The sequence below is a fragment of the Cryptomeria japonica genome, chromosome 11 (assembly GCF_030272615.1).
Source record: "Cryptomeria japonica chromosome 11, Sugi_1.0, whole genome shotgun sequence".
NCBI classification, from domain to species: Eukaryota; Viridiplantae; Streptophyta; class Pinopsida; order Cupressales; family Cupressaceae; genus Cryptomeria; species Cryptomeria japonica.
In genome coordinates, this window is record NC_081415.1 from 590,480,602 (window position 1) to 590,496,170 (window position 15,569).

The 15,569-nt window shown below is 37.8% G+C and overlaps 1 protein-coding gene across 1 annotated transcript in view; it reads right to left on the reverse strand.

Annotated features, from left to right (window-relative positions):
* The window catches only part of LOC131077329 (IAA-amino acid hydrolase ILR1-like 5), a 41,429-nt gene extending 26,183 nt beyond the window's left edge, over positions 1–15,246 (reverse strand). Inside the window, exons 1-2 of the mRNA XM_058014807.2 lie at positions 14,707–15,246; positions 14,474–14,599 (exon numbers count right to left, since the gene is read on the reverse strand). Of these exons, the coding sequence (XP_057870790.2) occupies positions 14,474–14,599; positions 14,707–15,060 (480 nt within the window). The 5' untranslated portion in view covers positions 15,061–15,246. The remainder of the gene's footprint in view (positions 1–14,473; positions 14,600–14,706) is intronic.
* Positions 15,247–15,569: the final 323 nt, after the last annotated feature.

A 15,569-nucleotide genomic window follows, 5' to 3' on the forward strand; every position in this document is an offset into this window, starting at 1 on the left:
CAATTTGGTGATTAGATGCCATACAAAATACAAGTCAATCTAGACATCCCTATGTTTGAAGGAAAAATAGATGCAAGTGCCCTAGATAACTAGCATAACTTCATATGTTCATACTATATGGTTAAACATTTATCTAATCAAGAAAATAATACATTTTCTCTTTGGTAGTTTTTAATCAATACAAAAATGGTGGAATAACTACTACATGACACATAAAATGATTTATACAGATTTGGAGAAACATGGAATGGTTTTGTAGCAGCACTTAAATAAACCTATTACCTTCTTGGAAAGTATGATGACTATTAAATCAAAATCTCTCAATTATGCTAAGGCTAAGGTCAATTTGTGTAGGAATGTACAAAAATATTTCATACCTTGGTCTCCAAACTAGGTATTTTGAATCAAGAACAAAACCTTGTTTTGAAGGGTATAGGTTAGGCTTGAGATTGCACATCCAATTAGATTTGGATTTCCTATAGATTCCTTCAACCAAAGAAGCCTACAAATTTTCTTGCAAGTTTGAAGCAAAAGCCAAGGTCAAGACTAAGACTAAAGAATCTAAGTCTTAGACCAAACCATAGTCTAAGCCTTCTATGGCTCTTAGTGCCATCCACAAAAGAAGTAATAGCCATTAAATGATTAGAATAAACAATCCAAGACTGGAAAATTATGTTCAATCTGTAAGTCCAACATTCATTCCAATGAAGAATGCGATGCTTGGAAGTCTACTTGCATAGATTGAAGCTACAAGTACAAGCACTGTGGCAATGGACAAAGGTAAGTAGATCATGGAATTTAAGCCTAGTTCTATGTTGGTACCACAAACGTCTTTGCTTCCTTTATGGACACAAAGGAAGGAAGATTGTTCAGTTCTCGAATGTGGATCAATAGTCAACTAGTACACTTCATTGTTGACAATGGAAGCTAGAGAACATGATTTCTCTTGAAGCAATTTGAAGATTAAACTTGCCATTTATGCCTCACCCACAACCATACTCCATTGGATGATTCAATGTAGGATTTGAGAAACACATCACTCAACAATGTCACCTATTGTACAACATCAAGGCTTTCCAAGGTATAGTCATTTGTGATGTTTTACTTGGGCAACTATACCCCATTGATATGTTGTCTATGAAGAAAATCCTAGAAATGTTGTCATAGATGTTAATAAGAGATATTGTATACTATAAAATTGTTCCTAAGTTATCATTCATTAGTGCCAAACGGTGTAAGAAGCTAGTTCTAGTTAAAAAAATTGTGCTTTTGATGGTGATAATTGAACATAACAACATCCTTGTAGCACCAATTTGTATCGCAATTCCTCCAACAACAGCAACAAAGACCTCAAAGCTGAACCCCAAGTTGGAATAATGCAAGTATATCTTTTAATCACCAAAGTACCTACAAATTGTCTAGTTAAGCACATTATTGATTTGATTCCAAGACTAACTCTACCTGATACGTCTTTATATCACAAATAATTTTTGAGAATGAAGATGAACTTGTGGATAAAGGACCACCAAGCCTAACTCATTGCCTTGTGGCAGCCAAATTGTGCTTGCACAAAGTATGACACATGGAGATTGTGCATTGATTGCAAAGCTCTCAACAAGATCATACTGAAGAACTGCTACCCTTTTCCAAGGATTTAGGACTTTCTAGACCAACTTTGTGGTGGAAAAATCCTCACCAAAATCAATCTTAGGTCTAGGTATCATTAGATTCTTGTTGAACCCACAAACATCTAGAAGCTAGGCTGAAAGAAGGTTTGTTTGAATGGTTAGTCACAGCCTTCAACTTAACCAATTCAACAACTACATTTATGGGGATGATGAATGACATTTCTCAGGCCATGCACCATCTCATTTGTTGTAGTCTACCTTGATGACATCCTATTATTCAACAAAACATGGGATGCACATTTGCACCATATCAATTAAGTACATGACACTTTGCGAAAGCATAAGTTGTATGAAAAATAGAATAATATTCATTTGAAAAAGGGACCATGTAGTATCTAGGATATATATTAGATGAACAAGGAGTGCATGCGGATTCAATTGATATTTAGGTCATCTAGTAATAGCTAAAGCTAAAGAATCACAAATCTCTACAACTTTTTTGTACTAGCAAATTTCTACAAGAGATTTGAACTTGGTTTTTCTCATGTGACTTCGCCTCTAAACCAAGTTACTAGAGGCAGTACTAAAGCAAAGCTTAATTGGTTAAATGTACAATGGAAAGCATTTGAAGAATTGAAATGTAGACTTTGTTCCAAACCAATGCTTGTATTATCGAATCTTCAACAACCATTTGAGAATGAGACCAAAGCATTTAAATATGCACTTGGAGCAATCTTCACTCAATATGGTCACCTAGTTGCTTACCATGGTTAAACTTTCATTGCATTGATAAGAAACTACCCAACATATAATTGCAAGCTTTATGCTGTTGTTAACTACCATATCTTGGGTAAGGAGACTATGATCCACACATATCACAAGCTACTCTAGTTTTTGTTGGCTTAGAACAAGTTACAACAAGAGCAATATCAAAAATGGTCTTCTTATTTTAAATAGTTCTATCTGAACATTAAGCATAAGAAGTAGAGTGCCAATCTAGTCACATATTGTTTTAGTTGTTTGCTCAAGCTCTGATTTTTGTTCTTGACACATATGGACATCAAGTTGGCACATGGTCAAAATTGTATCCATTGACATGGATTGCAGATATCTATTAGAATTTTCTTTGTGTTAATAACTTAATTGAATCCATATTTCAATTTGCAAGATGGAATCCTATACTACCTTGGTGCAAGCAAAGAGACAAAAAATATTGTGGGAGGCTCAATTTAGCAAAGATTGCATGACATTTCAGAGCTGAACAAACTATTGCAATGTTACAAATGTACTTATTTTGACCAAACCTCAAGTTCAATGTTGTCAAATACATAAGGTCTTGTACCACATCCACAATTCCCATTCCAGTCAACAAGAAACGACATTTGTAAACACCTTTGTTAGTTCTAATGAGATTGTGGGAATTCATTTCCATGGATTTCATGTCAAGCTACCCTACTACCAAGCATGGCAATGGTTTTTTTTTGTATTAGTTGATAGATCCTCAAAGACGATAGTTCTATTACCTTGCAAGAAAGCCATCTCAACTTAACTTTGGAAATAGCTAAATTATACGTTCGACATGTCTAGATTCACTTTGGAATCCTAGAAACTATCTTATTTGATAGAGACAAAAGGTTCTTCAACAATTTTTAGAAATAACTTTGGTCTATGCTAGGCGCAAACTTTTACAAAATTCTATTTGTAGACTAATGGATAAGCAAAAGTGGTAAACAAGATGAAAGTGCATCTTCTTAGGGTGTAGAATTCAAAGAAGCAATGCAACTAGGATGAAAGTTTGTCATTCATTCAACACAACTACAAAAGAGATTTGCACAACTCTACCACACATAGCTCTTCTAGGTTTGCTTGAGTTTCCAACTTTTGGCACCCATTGACATTGATTATCCTATTTCGCCATCAACAACTCCTTTGGCTCAAAGGAAGTTGACAAAGCCATTCAATTCATTGAGCACATTTAGTAGCAAGTGCAAACCATTTGAAGCATGCTAATGCCAAATACAGGCAATGTCATGATAAGCATCAGACACAACACACCTTTTAGGTTAGTGGTTGAGTTTGGCTACACTTGTAGAAGGAAAGATTGACAAGACCACACCCCAAGCTTCATCCATCTCGGTGTGGGTCCTATATCATCACTAGGAAAGGAGAAAATGCTTTTAAGCTTAATATTCCTTCTTAACTTGGGTTGTATCCAATCTTCAACATAGAGATCTTGTGCCTTTACTTTCCACCTCTATTGGATACATTAGATGTCGTAGAGACTCTTCAACAAACATAAATCAATCCAAATTGTAGTGATCATGTAGTATGGATCAATTCATTGACACTAGTGTCAAATAGGCACATCAACATGAGATCCCTCTCTTCTAGATAGTCAATGCAAGTCAAGTTCCTTCTTGACCAAAATGGTTTATGAAGGTGTAGGTTGTCAATTTGTTTCCACATCTTTGGATTCAACCACATGAAATGGGAAGCAATGCTCTTTAATGAGGGGTCGTTGCTCTAGAAGGATTTGGGTCACTAAACCATACCAAGGCAATTCAACGTTGCTCAACCGTTGTAGTTATGTCAATAGATTCATCATCGTGTTCAACACCCATATGCCAAATAGATTCATCATGTTTAATGGTTGTGAAGTAGTTGTGAACAATTGAGAAGTGGATATGAAATGGTTCAATTCAACCAACATATCATCTCCATTTTGTATATAGTAAAGTACATTGTTATTCTTTGTAGTTAGACAAAGATAAGCTAGACAAACTACACATGGGTTTCAAATATCTATTTTCATAGATATTGTATAGAATTTGGCATAATACAACTTCGCTATTATAGTTCTACAAATGTTATCAATTATTTTCTTTGTTTTCCTTGTTCATTTGCACTTTGGATATCTTGAACCTCTATCATTCAAAATTCACTTTTGTAAATTAATTATAAACCCATTAAATCCATTTTCCTTATTTCTTCAATCCCATCCATAGATACCTTCAGAAGAGAAGAGGGAGGGACAAAAGTGTGATCTTCCAATTTGAATGGATGCATCAAGCGTCGCACATACACAAGGCTTTGTTTTCACTCTTCAACTTCCTGTTTTTCTCTTCCACTCTCTTCATCTACTCCTTCAATGATGAGGAAGACTCATCAAACCTTCTATCACTTGTGCCTTGGAGGCACACCCTAGGTTGACTACTATGACATCATACTCATCTGGAGTAACCTAATTCCTATCCTTGTCAACTCTAGGCACAACTATGTGTAAAGTCCTGGATCCTGATTCATCTCTTGTAACTTTAGAGAATTTCTTCGCCACTTTCTTCTATGCTAGCCTGTTTATCCTGTTTAGTACGATCTATCTCTTCCTTTGGCTCTTTCCTCATTCTCTCTTTTAGCCAATCCAGAGTGGCTGCTTGTTGATCATGCATTATTAGTTGTACCTGTTCTTGTGAAACTTCCTCAAAAGGTCCTAAGTCTCCCGTGTTTGTTTCCCTGAAACAATCCTGGACCTGCAAATCTGGATTCGGAGGACGTTCCTGTCTTTGATTCTTCTGTTGAACAAACCTCTGAGAGGCACAGACATTGAAAATATCCTGCACTTGTGAAATGTCCTGATCATCCTCTTGTGGCTGATTTCCTGCTACTTCTCTTGTGAACATATCAACTTCATGCACGCTTGAGGATCTAACAAGCGACTGTGCTTCTTCCAACCTTGGCCTCTTCTGCCTTGATTCCTCCTATTGATCTTCCTTTCTTTTCCTTGCCTTTGGATTTCTAGGAACACTTTTCTCCTTCCCACGCTCTATCCTTTCTGGTGGAATTGCTTCTTCTTGGACCTGAGCTCCTGATGACCCTTCAATTACCTTGTCATGGGATTCCGAGTCTCCCATCAGATCGTAAGTCAAACAGGTATTCTTTGCTTTCAATTTTGCGATGTGCCATTCAACCCAGTGCCTAGTGAACTCCAAAATAGGACTGCTTAGGACATCTAAGTCATCAACTTCTATTTCTGACCAGTTGGGCACCTAAATTGGCTTATCCTTCTCCTTTTCATACTTTGGTTGAACAGTATTCACATCCTCTTCTATTTGATCCGACACTTGTATGATTTCACAGATTCTTATCAACTTAAGAGGCAATCTAGAAAACATCCTCTTCCTGATTTCATAGTCATCTTTGGCATTAGGCCAATAATCCTCCATTTGAATCTTATGCCAGATACCATCCTTATTTTATCATACAGATCAAAGAATGTCCTTGTGGTATGAGGTGCTAGGTGGTAGACTATTAATTCATCTATTGACTTCTCTGTTGTTGCCAATGATGGACACAATTTATCATAATCTCCTATGACAATTGGAAATTCAAGCCCCAACTTCTTCTTCTTCTGAATTTTGTCATAGGCAGTCAATTGTCTAGTAACTTCTAATAGCACCATCTTGTTTGTTGGATATCTTGGAAGTTTATATGGTTGGGCAAAGGATCCTTGGACCCAGATGTAAGTAAATTTTAGAAATTGAATGTACCAAGCCCCATACTTCTTTACTAACTTCCTTGCCTCCTACAACAATCTTGTGTGAAGTCCTCCCTGCAAAGTTCTAGTAATATGCATAGTGAAGGTGTCGCTTGCTTTCTTGAAAGTAGATCATATAAGTGTAGTTGTGGATAACACTCATGGACCTTCAATTGTCTTGGGCCACATCCCATGGGTCCTTTTCCTGGTAATTTGTTGAACTTTCCCATTCTAGCCAACATGTAGACAATATACGAGCTCATGTAGAAAGATTGAGACTACTTTAAATTCCTCAGCTGCTCGTCCAGGTTGTTGCTAATTATTCTTGCCCAGTCTACAACCTTTATACCCTCCATCACTTCTCCAATGAAGTAAAACATCCAATATTCAAAGATGTAGGCTTGTGGACATCCCACAATCTGGCTCATCATCAACACGAGATCGGCATATTCTTGCTTGAAGTCCATGCTGGTGAGCTACTTGGGCAACTTTAAAATCTGAGGCTTCGGCTTCTACATCCATATTCTATTGACGATTCCACCGCATCTCTCAAAGCCAAAATCATAAATTACTGTTGCTCTTTCTTTGGTCTTATACATCATAGACTAGAAAGTTGGGATTCCTAAAGCTTCACCAATTGATTGAGCCGTGAGGTTTGCTAGGAGCCTGGCATCAGGTGCTAGAATCGCTCTTCTTTCAGCATCATAATGCTTTGCACATTCCATAATCAATTTTGGGCACTAGATGGCAGGAGGGAAGTCAACAGCTGCTACAATTCCACTTCTGATAATCTTATTGGCGGTGGCTGATGGAGGATGTCCGTCTATACCAAATACTCTCTTTCTAAATTCTCTCAACTTGAAAGTTGGTATCACTGACTTCTCTCCATTTTGAAATGATTTTTGTCTCCGACAGGAATCCTCTTTGTTCATTCTTGATCTGTGCTTGCCAAGAAGTATTCGCCATCTTGTTGTATTTTGCCATTCCTGCAAAATAAATAATTAACATTAAATTCCTAACAAAAGAATTCTAGAAATCCACCGAGGGAAGAATTTCATGCTGTCAATTCCAAACTTGGAATAAATAAAAACCTCCAAAATGATAACTTTTGGAATAATAAAATCTCGCCCTAGCTTTCTTCACATTGCTCCTGCTTCAATTTCTCCAAAGTGTATTGTGAAGAATGAATTCCACATCCTTGTTTAAAAGAAGTTGTCTACCAATTTGCTAAGTTGGCGAGGAGATAAATTTAGCAGTTGTATTAATTCATTCCAATCGTGCATCATGTTTCCTTAACGAAAAAGAAAGAACTTGCCATTCCACTGGACCCCACCGTCACTCTTGAGTTCAAATATAGGAACTTCCATAATTTTCCAAGTTATACTTCATTAATGCAGAATATTCCTTTTGCATGTTTCCAACTCATCTTTCATAAGATTCTTTCTATCCTAGGCGTATGGAGGATATTTTGAAAGATTTTCTTGCCATTTTCACAATCTTTTCCATTTCTAAAGGATTCTTGAATGCCTGTCAATCTTGGAGAAGGAAAATTCCTTCCCTTGTGAAATTTTGCCTTTTTATGTTTTGTGAATGCTCGTGCATGCTCTGTCCTTAAGAGAGAATTTTTGACATTCAACGACTTTTTCCATTTTCAAGGAATTTTGTCCAATCTGGAGTCCACTTAGTCAATTTTTTCATTTTCAAGAATTCCTCACACTTGGGCGCATTTGGTTGGTAGAGCAGGAATTTGACTTGGGAGGAAAAATCCTCCATGGCATGTTTTTGGCGCTCTCCCCTTGTCCTTGAGCACATTCTTGATGAGGTGGAGGAATTTCCTGAAAATGGAAAATTCCTCCTTGATTGAGTTTTAGCGCTCTCCTCCTTGCCTTGGGCGCAAATTTGAGGTAGTGGAGGAATTTTTTCTTGGGAGGAAAATCCTCCTTGACTTGTCTTTTGCGCCCACCTACCTACCCAGGGCGCATTTTGGTGGGAATGAAGGAATTTTGAGGATTTTGGAAAATCCTCCTTGCCAAGTGAAATGCGCCCACCCTCTAGTCTTGAGCGCCATTCGGAGATAAAGGAGGAATTCTCAGTGAAGGATGAATTCTTCCATGCCTTAGAATAGACTTTCATGCCTTTGTCATTTCTGGAAGGAGTTTTAGACTCAACCAAAATTTTGATTGTCTACTTGCTTTTCAACTTTTCTAGATTTAGAACTTGGATATTCAGGAAAGTTCTACAATCGGTCTCTGAGCTGCCAAAGACTTACTAAAAATAGTAAGTTCTTCCAAACATTAAATTAGGCCAAATTGGGGCACACAGAAACTAAAAATAGACTTACTAAAAATAGTAAGTTTGTTTAAACACAAAATTAGGCCAATATGGGACACAATGAAACTTACTTAAAATAGTAAGCCCTCATAATTTGTTCAAATTTCACTGATAGCTTCCTTGAAGGGTTCTCATTTCATTGCTTCGTTCAGATTTCTCAAAACCCTAGGTTTCTAAGTCTGGAGGGTAAAAACCCTAAAATAAACAATACAAGCTTCCAAACCTAGCCAAAATTTGCCAAAACACTTAAGGACTTGAGGAGATCAAAGAAACTACTGCCAAATTGCCCAAAAGACTAAGTGAACATAATGTAGGGGGTCCCCATTTGGAATGGGGTGACGTGTGATTAAGTCACAACATGCCCCTATAGTTCTCAGTGCACAAATGACATAACCAACTTGTTGTGACGTATTCACACATCGTCCCATTGCAAATGGGGACCCCTACTTTTTTTTGCTTTCTAGGGTTTGTTTTCTAGGTCTTTTAGGGTTTTGTCTATTAGCCTTTGCATGATGAGTGCTGTCAGGGGGATCCCTGGATATCAGGCTTTGCTTGTGCTAGGTTGAGTCAGTAGATGCTCCAGGTTAGGGTTTCTTTGAAAGTCTTCCTTAGGGCCTGGTTTTGCTCTTGTTGCTAATTGTGTCTTGCTTGGTGAGTGAGTATCACCCTTGAAGGTCCAAGCTAGGTCAAGTTGGTGAGTGATGAAGTTTGGAATGTCATCCCGATCTTCAAATGCCCTGAAATTTGGCTGTCTGGAATGTCCTAATCCTGAAATTTAACTAAGTTTGGAAAATTGAAGAATCCTCCAAAAACTGGAATTTGCATTATAACTCCTGGAGGTCCAAAACCACTCTCAAACATCCTAACAGTATATATGGAATATAACTTAAAGTATAAGTGACATTTAAATGTTATATTCCATAAAATGATCCTAGCGGAGAGACCAAAATGTCAAATTTCACTCCTAACCCTTCCAAAGGGTCCAGAGCGAAATTCTCCATAAGACATTCTACTTTGACCAAAACCTAGAACTAACACATTCTTAGGCTTGAATGAAGGTAAAAACGCTTGTTTGAATGAGGAAATGTGAAAATGAAGTCAGGATTTGAGCCCAAGGATGATTTTCGCTCCTGACCCTTCCAAAGGGTCCAGAGCGAAATTCATTTTTCTCCACTTTGCTCTTTGATATGACCAAGTTTGTTGACTTTTGGGGCGTGATGGGAAGTTTTTGATGCACATTTGTCTTTGAGAGGAGATTTGAGGTGACAAAATGATGGAAATTAGCCTAAAGTAGGAATTTTGCTCCTGACCCTTCCAAAGGGTCCAGAGCGAAATTCTTGAAAACCTCATTTTCTCCCTTGTTTGGACCAACGTTCTAGTTTTGAGGTGATGGGGTGTGAAAATGTGAAGGATTTTGGCCAAGTTTAGGAATTTTGCTCCTGACCCTTCCAGAGGGTCCAGACCGAAAATCCTTATACACCTAAATTTCTCACTTGTCAAGACCAAATTCCTAGTTTTTAAGGCATGTATGGAAGTATTTTGACTTGTTCTAAGCCTTAGGAGGTGAGTAAAGGTGGATGAGGTGAAGATTTTAGCCAGGAAAGAGAATTTCGCTCTTGACCCTTCCAAAGGGTCCAGAGCGAAATTCTTGAAAACACTCATTTTTCCTTTAGCCAAAGTCGAGACCAAGGTGGAAATGAAAGGAAACTAGTCTATGTTTGCCTCCCAAGGAAGATTAGAGTTTGAAAAATCAAGAATCAAGGTCAAAGCATGATTTTCGCTCCTGACCCTTCCAAAGGGTCCAGAGCGAAAATCCTTATATCTCTTGTTTTCTTCCTTGTTTTGGCTAGGCGTTGGCATGATGAAGGAGGAATTAGTATGTTCTTGCCCTGAGAGGGAGTGGGATGCTTTAGAAGATCAAGTTTTTGCCTAGGAGATGAATTTCGTTCTTGACCCTTCCAAAGGGTCTAGAGCGAAATTCACTATAAACCTCACTTGCTACCATGTTTGGGCTTGAAACCTTGTTCCTTAGGTGGAAAATGATCTATGTTTACCTCCAAAGAAGATTGAAGTTTAAAAAATGAACAATCAAAGCCTAAATCAAGATTTTCGGTCCTGACCCTTCCAAAGGGTCCAGAGCGAAAATCTACCTCCTAAGATTCATTTCCTCCCTGGTTTGACCAAATTTTGATTTGCAAGGTATCTTGAAAGGAAGGGACATGTTTGGCCTTTGGAAATGTTTGAAAGCATTGAAAAATAAAGGATTTTAGCCAAGAGGGTGAATTTCGCTCCTAACCCTTCCAAAGGGTCCAGTGCGAAATTTTGGAAACTCATATTTTCTTCTTGGAGATGGTCAAATTCTTGAGTTTTATGGCATGGTTAGAAGGACTTTGATGTGTTCTTGCCTTTGAATATTGGATTGAGGTAATGGAGTAGTCAAAACAAGCTCAAAATAGGAAATTCGCTCCTGACCCTTTCAAAGGGTCCAGAGCAAAATTCCTAAAATCCCTTATTTTCCTAGCAAAGTCAAGTCAAACTTGGGTTTTTGTAGCTTGGATGGGTGAGGAGAAATGTTTTCTTGCCTTTTAAGGTGGATTCAAGTTGAAATGATGGAGGAATAAGCCTAAAACAAGATTTTTGCTCCTAACCCTTCCAAAGGGTCCAGAGCGAAAATCCTAAAACCCATCATTTTCTCCAAAAATTGTGCCAAGCCATGCCTAGACTAAGGTGAGGGATGCCCTTGAATTGATTGTTGTCTCCAAAATGATGATTTTGGGCTAGAGGAAGAAATTCGCTCCTGACCCTTCCAAAGGGTCCAGGGTGAAATTGTGCAAAACCTATCTTTTCCCTCAATTTTATGCCAAATCTAGTGTGGATCAAGATCAAAGAAGGCCTTAGGAATGATTTAAAATTGCAAATAATTATCAAGTTTGAAGGAATTGAGCCAAATGATGAAAATCGCTCTTGACCCTTCCAAAGGGTCCAGGGCGAAATTCACAAAAATGTCCTTTTTCCTTCAAGTTTGAGCTAAGCCAAGATGATGATCAAGGCAAATTGGACCTAAAGATGGCCATAGGCATGTGTTTCAATAGGTTTTGAGTCCAAGAGGTAAGGATTTTGAGCTAAAGGTGGATTTCGCTCCTGACCCTTCCAAAGGGTCCATTGCGAAATTCCCAAAATCGCCTAGTTTGCCAATGAGGAAGGTCAAGTTGTGGATCCCTAGGCTTTGTTGAGCTAAAACTAGCATATGCTCACCTTTAAGAGGATTTTGGAGTGAAAAAATGAAGCAATTAAGACAAAATCAAGGAAATCGCTCCTGACCCTTCCAGAGGGTCCAGGGCGAAATCCTTTGAAACTACTATTTGTCACCTTGTTTGGGCTAGGCGAAGAGCTAATTGTGAAATGATGTTGACGAGAGGTCTAAATTGGGCAATATAGCAAATTTCGCTCTTGACCCTTCCAAAGGGTCCAGGGTGAAATTCTTATAGGGCTTGTCTGTCCCTGGGGAGAATCTTGAACAAGCTTTATTTTTTATATCTTCTTGTTGATGATTTAAGGTGGAAAATGCTATGTTATATGACCTTAATCATCTTTTGGTTTGTTGTGCAGATGAAAGAAGACCAGGCCAGGGCAAGGACAACCTTCTCCGGTCCAACATTTCAAGGAAAGGTACATCATCCATCCTACACATCAAAGACTAAGGGGGTTGAAGCAAGGGTCCGCTGAAGAAGCGGAGAGTTTCAAAAGAGTTGATTAAAGATAGCTTCTCAACATCATCAAATTGAGCATCTACCAAGTTACAAGTGTCAGACAAGGTGGCATCCCAGTCATCACTCCTCCAGTCAGATTGGTCCATCTCAGCATGTCCAGATTCAATGTACCTGACTTATCAAAAATGACACAAATTTCGATGTACCTACCCTGGTTATCCATTGGTCGAATATTCCAGAGAAGACATGTGTCCAAATAATGCAATTATTTCATTGGTCAGAATTAAGTTTGTAGTAACAAACCCTAATTAGGGTTTTCATTGTAAAATCTCGGCCATTGATCTCAAGTTGATCTGAGCCATTGAGTTGTATTGAGAGCATTATAAAAGGCTCAAGCTCTTCATTTTGAAAAGGTTAATAGAAAATAGCAAGCTAATAGCTAGGGGTTAATAGTTAGAAGTTAGAATAGCTAATGATTAATAGCAAATAGAATAGCAGTTAGAGTAGAATAGAAAGAGAAGGCAAAGATTGTTGCCAAGATATTGTTGCAAAAGACTTGTAAACTTCATTGAAGAAATGGTGAATTCTATGGGTCGATTCAACAATTTGCATGGTCTCTATACTTCTCAAATTTGATTTCATGTTATCAGATGAGTGGAAGAAATCTGTATGATCAATGGTAAAATTTGTATATCCATACTACTAGCAGTTTGTTGATTGCAGACTTGCCCTGTGTAGTCAACTGGAATCATTCAGCTTAAGCTTAACTTCAACTGTCGCTTCTCCATTGATATGCATCAGCTTGATGATGTCCATGCCTGTAGCGGTGATCTGAACATCATAAAGCTTTCCTCAAAAGATCGCACTAACCTTGTGGAGATGGTCCTGGGATGTCAAAGCAAGACTTAGTTAGAATTTCATCAAAGGTCATTCATTGCTCTTACATTCTTAGTATTAGGAATAGATCCCGTTTCAACCCTTCATTCATTGCTCTTACATTCTTAGTATTAGGAATAAATCCTGTTTCAACCCTTCTCCTTTTTCCTTTTTTTCAAAATCTAGGACCAGTAGAATCTTACTTTCCAGCCATATCCAAGGCAAATCAGACATTCAGGTCGTCGAATGTAAGTCCCCTTGTGATTCCAGCAAAATTACATCGTACCGCAGAGAGCTTATCCACGAGTAGAGATCCTACATACAAGAACCTTGGAGTTACTATGACTGATCCTTCGGCAAGATCTTCAACAGTCGGGAAACTTTGTTCAAGAGAGGATAAAATACCTTGGTATTTGTGTTCGCATGTGCATGAAAAACACATCAACACAACTCTACCACCCACTTGATTTCTTTAAACCTTTGTCTATGGCTGTTGCAAATTGCAAAAGGAGTTTTTTACGTTGAATGGGCTTTTCACACAAGTTTTGAGGAGAGCAGAAGACCATTTCAATTGGTTATTTGAGCCCACAACATCTGCAACACTCCTACACAAAGAAGTACTCTTAGTACCTCTATAGCTTCTTTGTTGAATCTCAACCACACCATCTTCAGTACCTTCACTACTGCTTATATTGTTTTTGCTTTTGAAAACAAATCTACAAGTAGAACCGTAAAATAAAAAACAAAAAAGTCATTAAATGTTTGAAACTTTGAAGGAAACAAAATATAAAAAATTCAAAAGAATTCGTGCAGATGAACAATGGATGGTAAACTTACATCAAATAATGTAGTTTTGATGCTCTGTTGTTTTCTTCTCACTGCTGAACTTTTCACAGTTTCACTGTGGTTTTCACTGTGGTTCTCTTTCTTTGTTTTCTTCTCAGAAATCAAAATAGCAAAACGAGGGAATTTTTTTGTCTTTAGATGTTTGTTTTTTTAGATTTAAGATTGTTGTAAAGGGGTATAGGGATCCTTGTGGGTCCCCCAGCGCACCTCTTTTTTCATTTGTGTGTTTTTTTTTTTAAACTGCACTTTTGGGCTGTGGGGGCAATCTAGCCATCCTGGGAACATCTAGTCAATTCTTGTTTTTGAGGCGTACTGGAAACATTTCTTAATTTTTTTAGGGGATGGCCCTAGAGTTGTTTCCTACCCATCCACGCATCCCCAGTGTGTGGAGGGAAAGTCCTATGGAACATAATTTCATACGGATTTATCAGAGGCAGGCTCCAAGCAAACTTAAACATAGCTCAATAACTATATGGCTCTGGCAAAAATGATTCTAAAAATCTTAACTAGCATAGCCTAACACTATTTTACAGTCAAAGAGCGGTACTAACCTTGAGTTTGTCTTTCCTTTGGTTAAGCAATTTAGCAGCCCCAAGTAGCATAGTGACATGTGCATCATGCCCACATGCATGCATTCTTCCTGCAATTTTACTCTTGTGTTCCCACTCCACTAGCTCCTTCATTAACATCAAGAAGAAGACATTAGAAATGATATAAACTTTGCAAAACACAATCTTAATTGGCCCTGTTTCCAAAATATGCAAACATAGATTTTTATGTATACTTGCAAAGGCAGAGCATCCATATCAGCCCTGAGAGCAACAACAGCAGGCGATCCGGAGCCTATCTGGGCCACCACACCAGTCTTTGCATAAGGCCATTTGTACGATACCCCAATGTTATCAAGCTCTCTTCTGATAAGAGCACTTGTGTTGTATTCCTGAAAAAGGAGTTCTGGGTACTCATGAATACTTCTTCTTATGGATTTTAACCATTCAATATCACTCTTGGCAGCATCCATGAGCTCACTAGCATAAATTTCCATTGTTTCGAGATTATGGGCTGGCAATCCCAATGCAAAAACCTGCAACAATACTAGAGAAACTGTACACATACTGATCAAAGAGAAAGCAGCCATATTTGCTTGATTACTTTAGTTTTGATGAATAAATACTTGCAGAGACTACAGATGGAATTTCATAGTTGATAAACAACAATTTATAGCCACTTCCACTACCCTATATATTAACTCAGACAAGGTTTATTGGCCTGTAAACTATCCTTATTCTAAACGTCAAAAATCTTCTATAATTTTATTCTCTGAAATAATAAATGTATGTTTGACGTAAACATAGTCTTGGCATGCATTCAGTGGGTAGTTGACACCGTAAATATTTTTTAAATCAACAAATCTTCACACGTGTAATAGGAATAGTATCTGCCGGCGTGTCCTTTAAAAAAGGGCCAAAGAAGCGAACATTATTAGTTCCTGCCATTAAACCTTGTTCAATGACAATAAATATCACATCAAACTATATGCAATTTGCAAAAATTTTGTTAATTAAATTATTTCTTGGATTTGCTTCTAATTCATATCTGTGTTTGGTAAAATCTCTACCAAAAATATTTCAATGCCCTACTTCAATA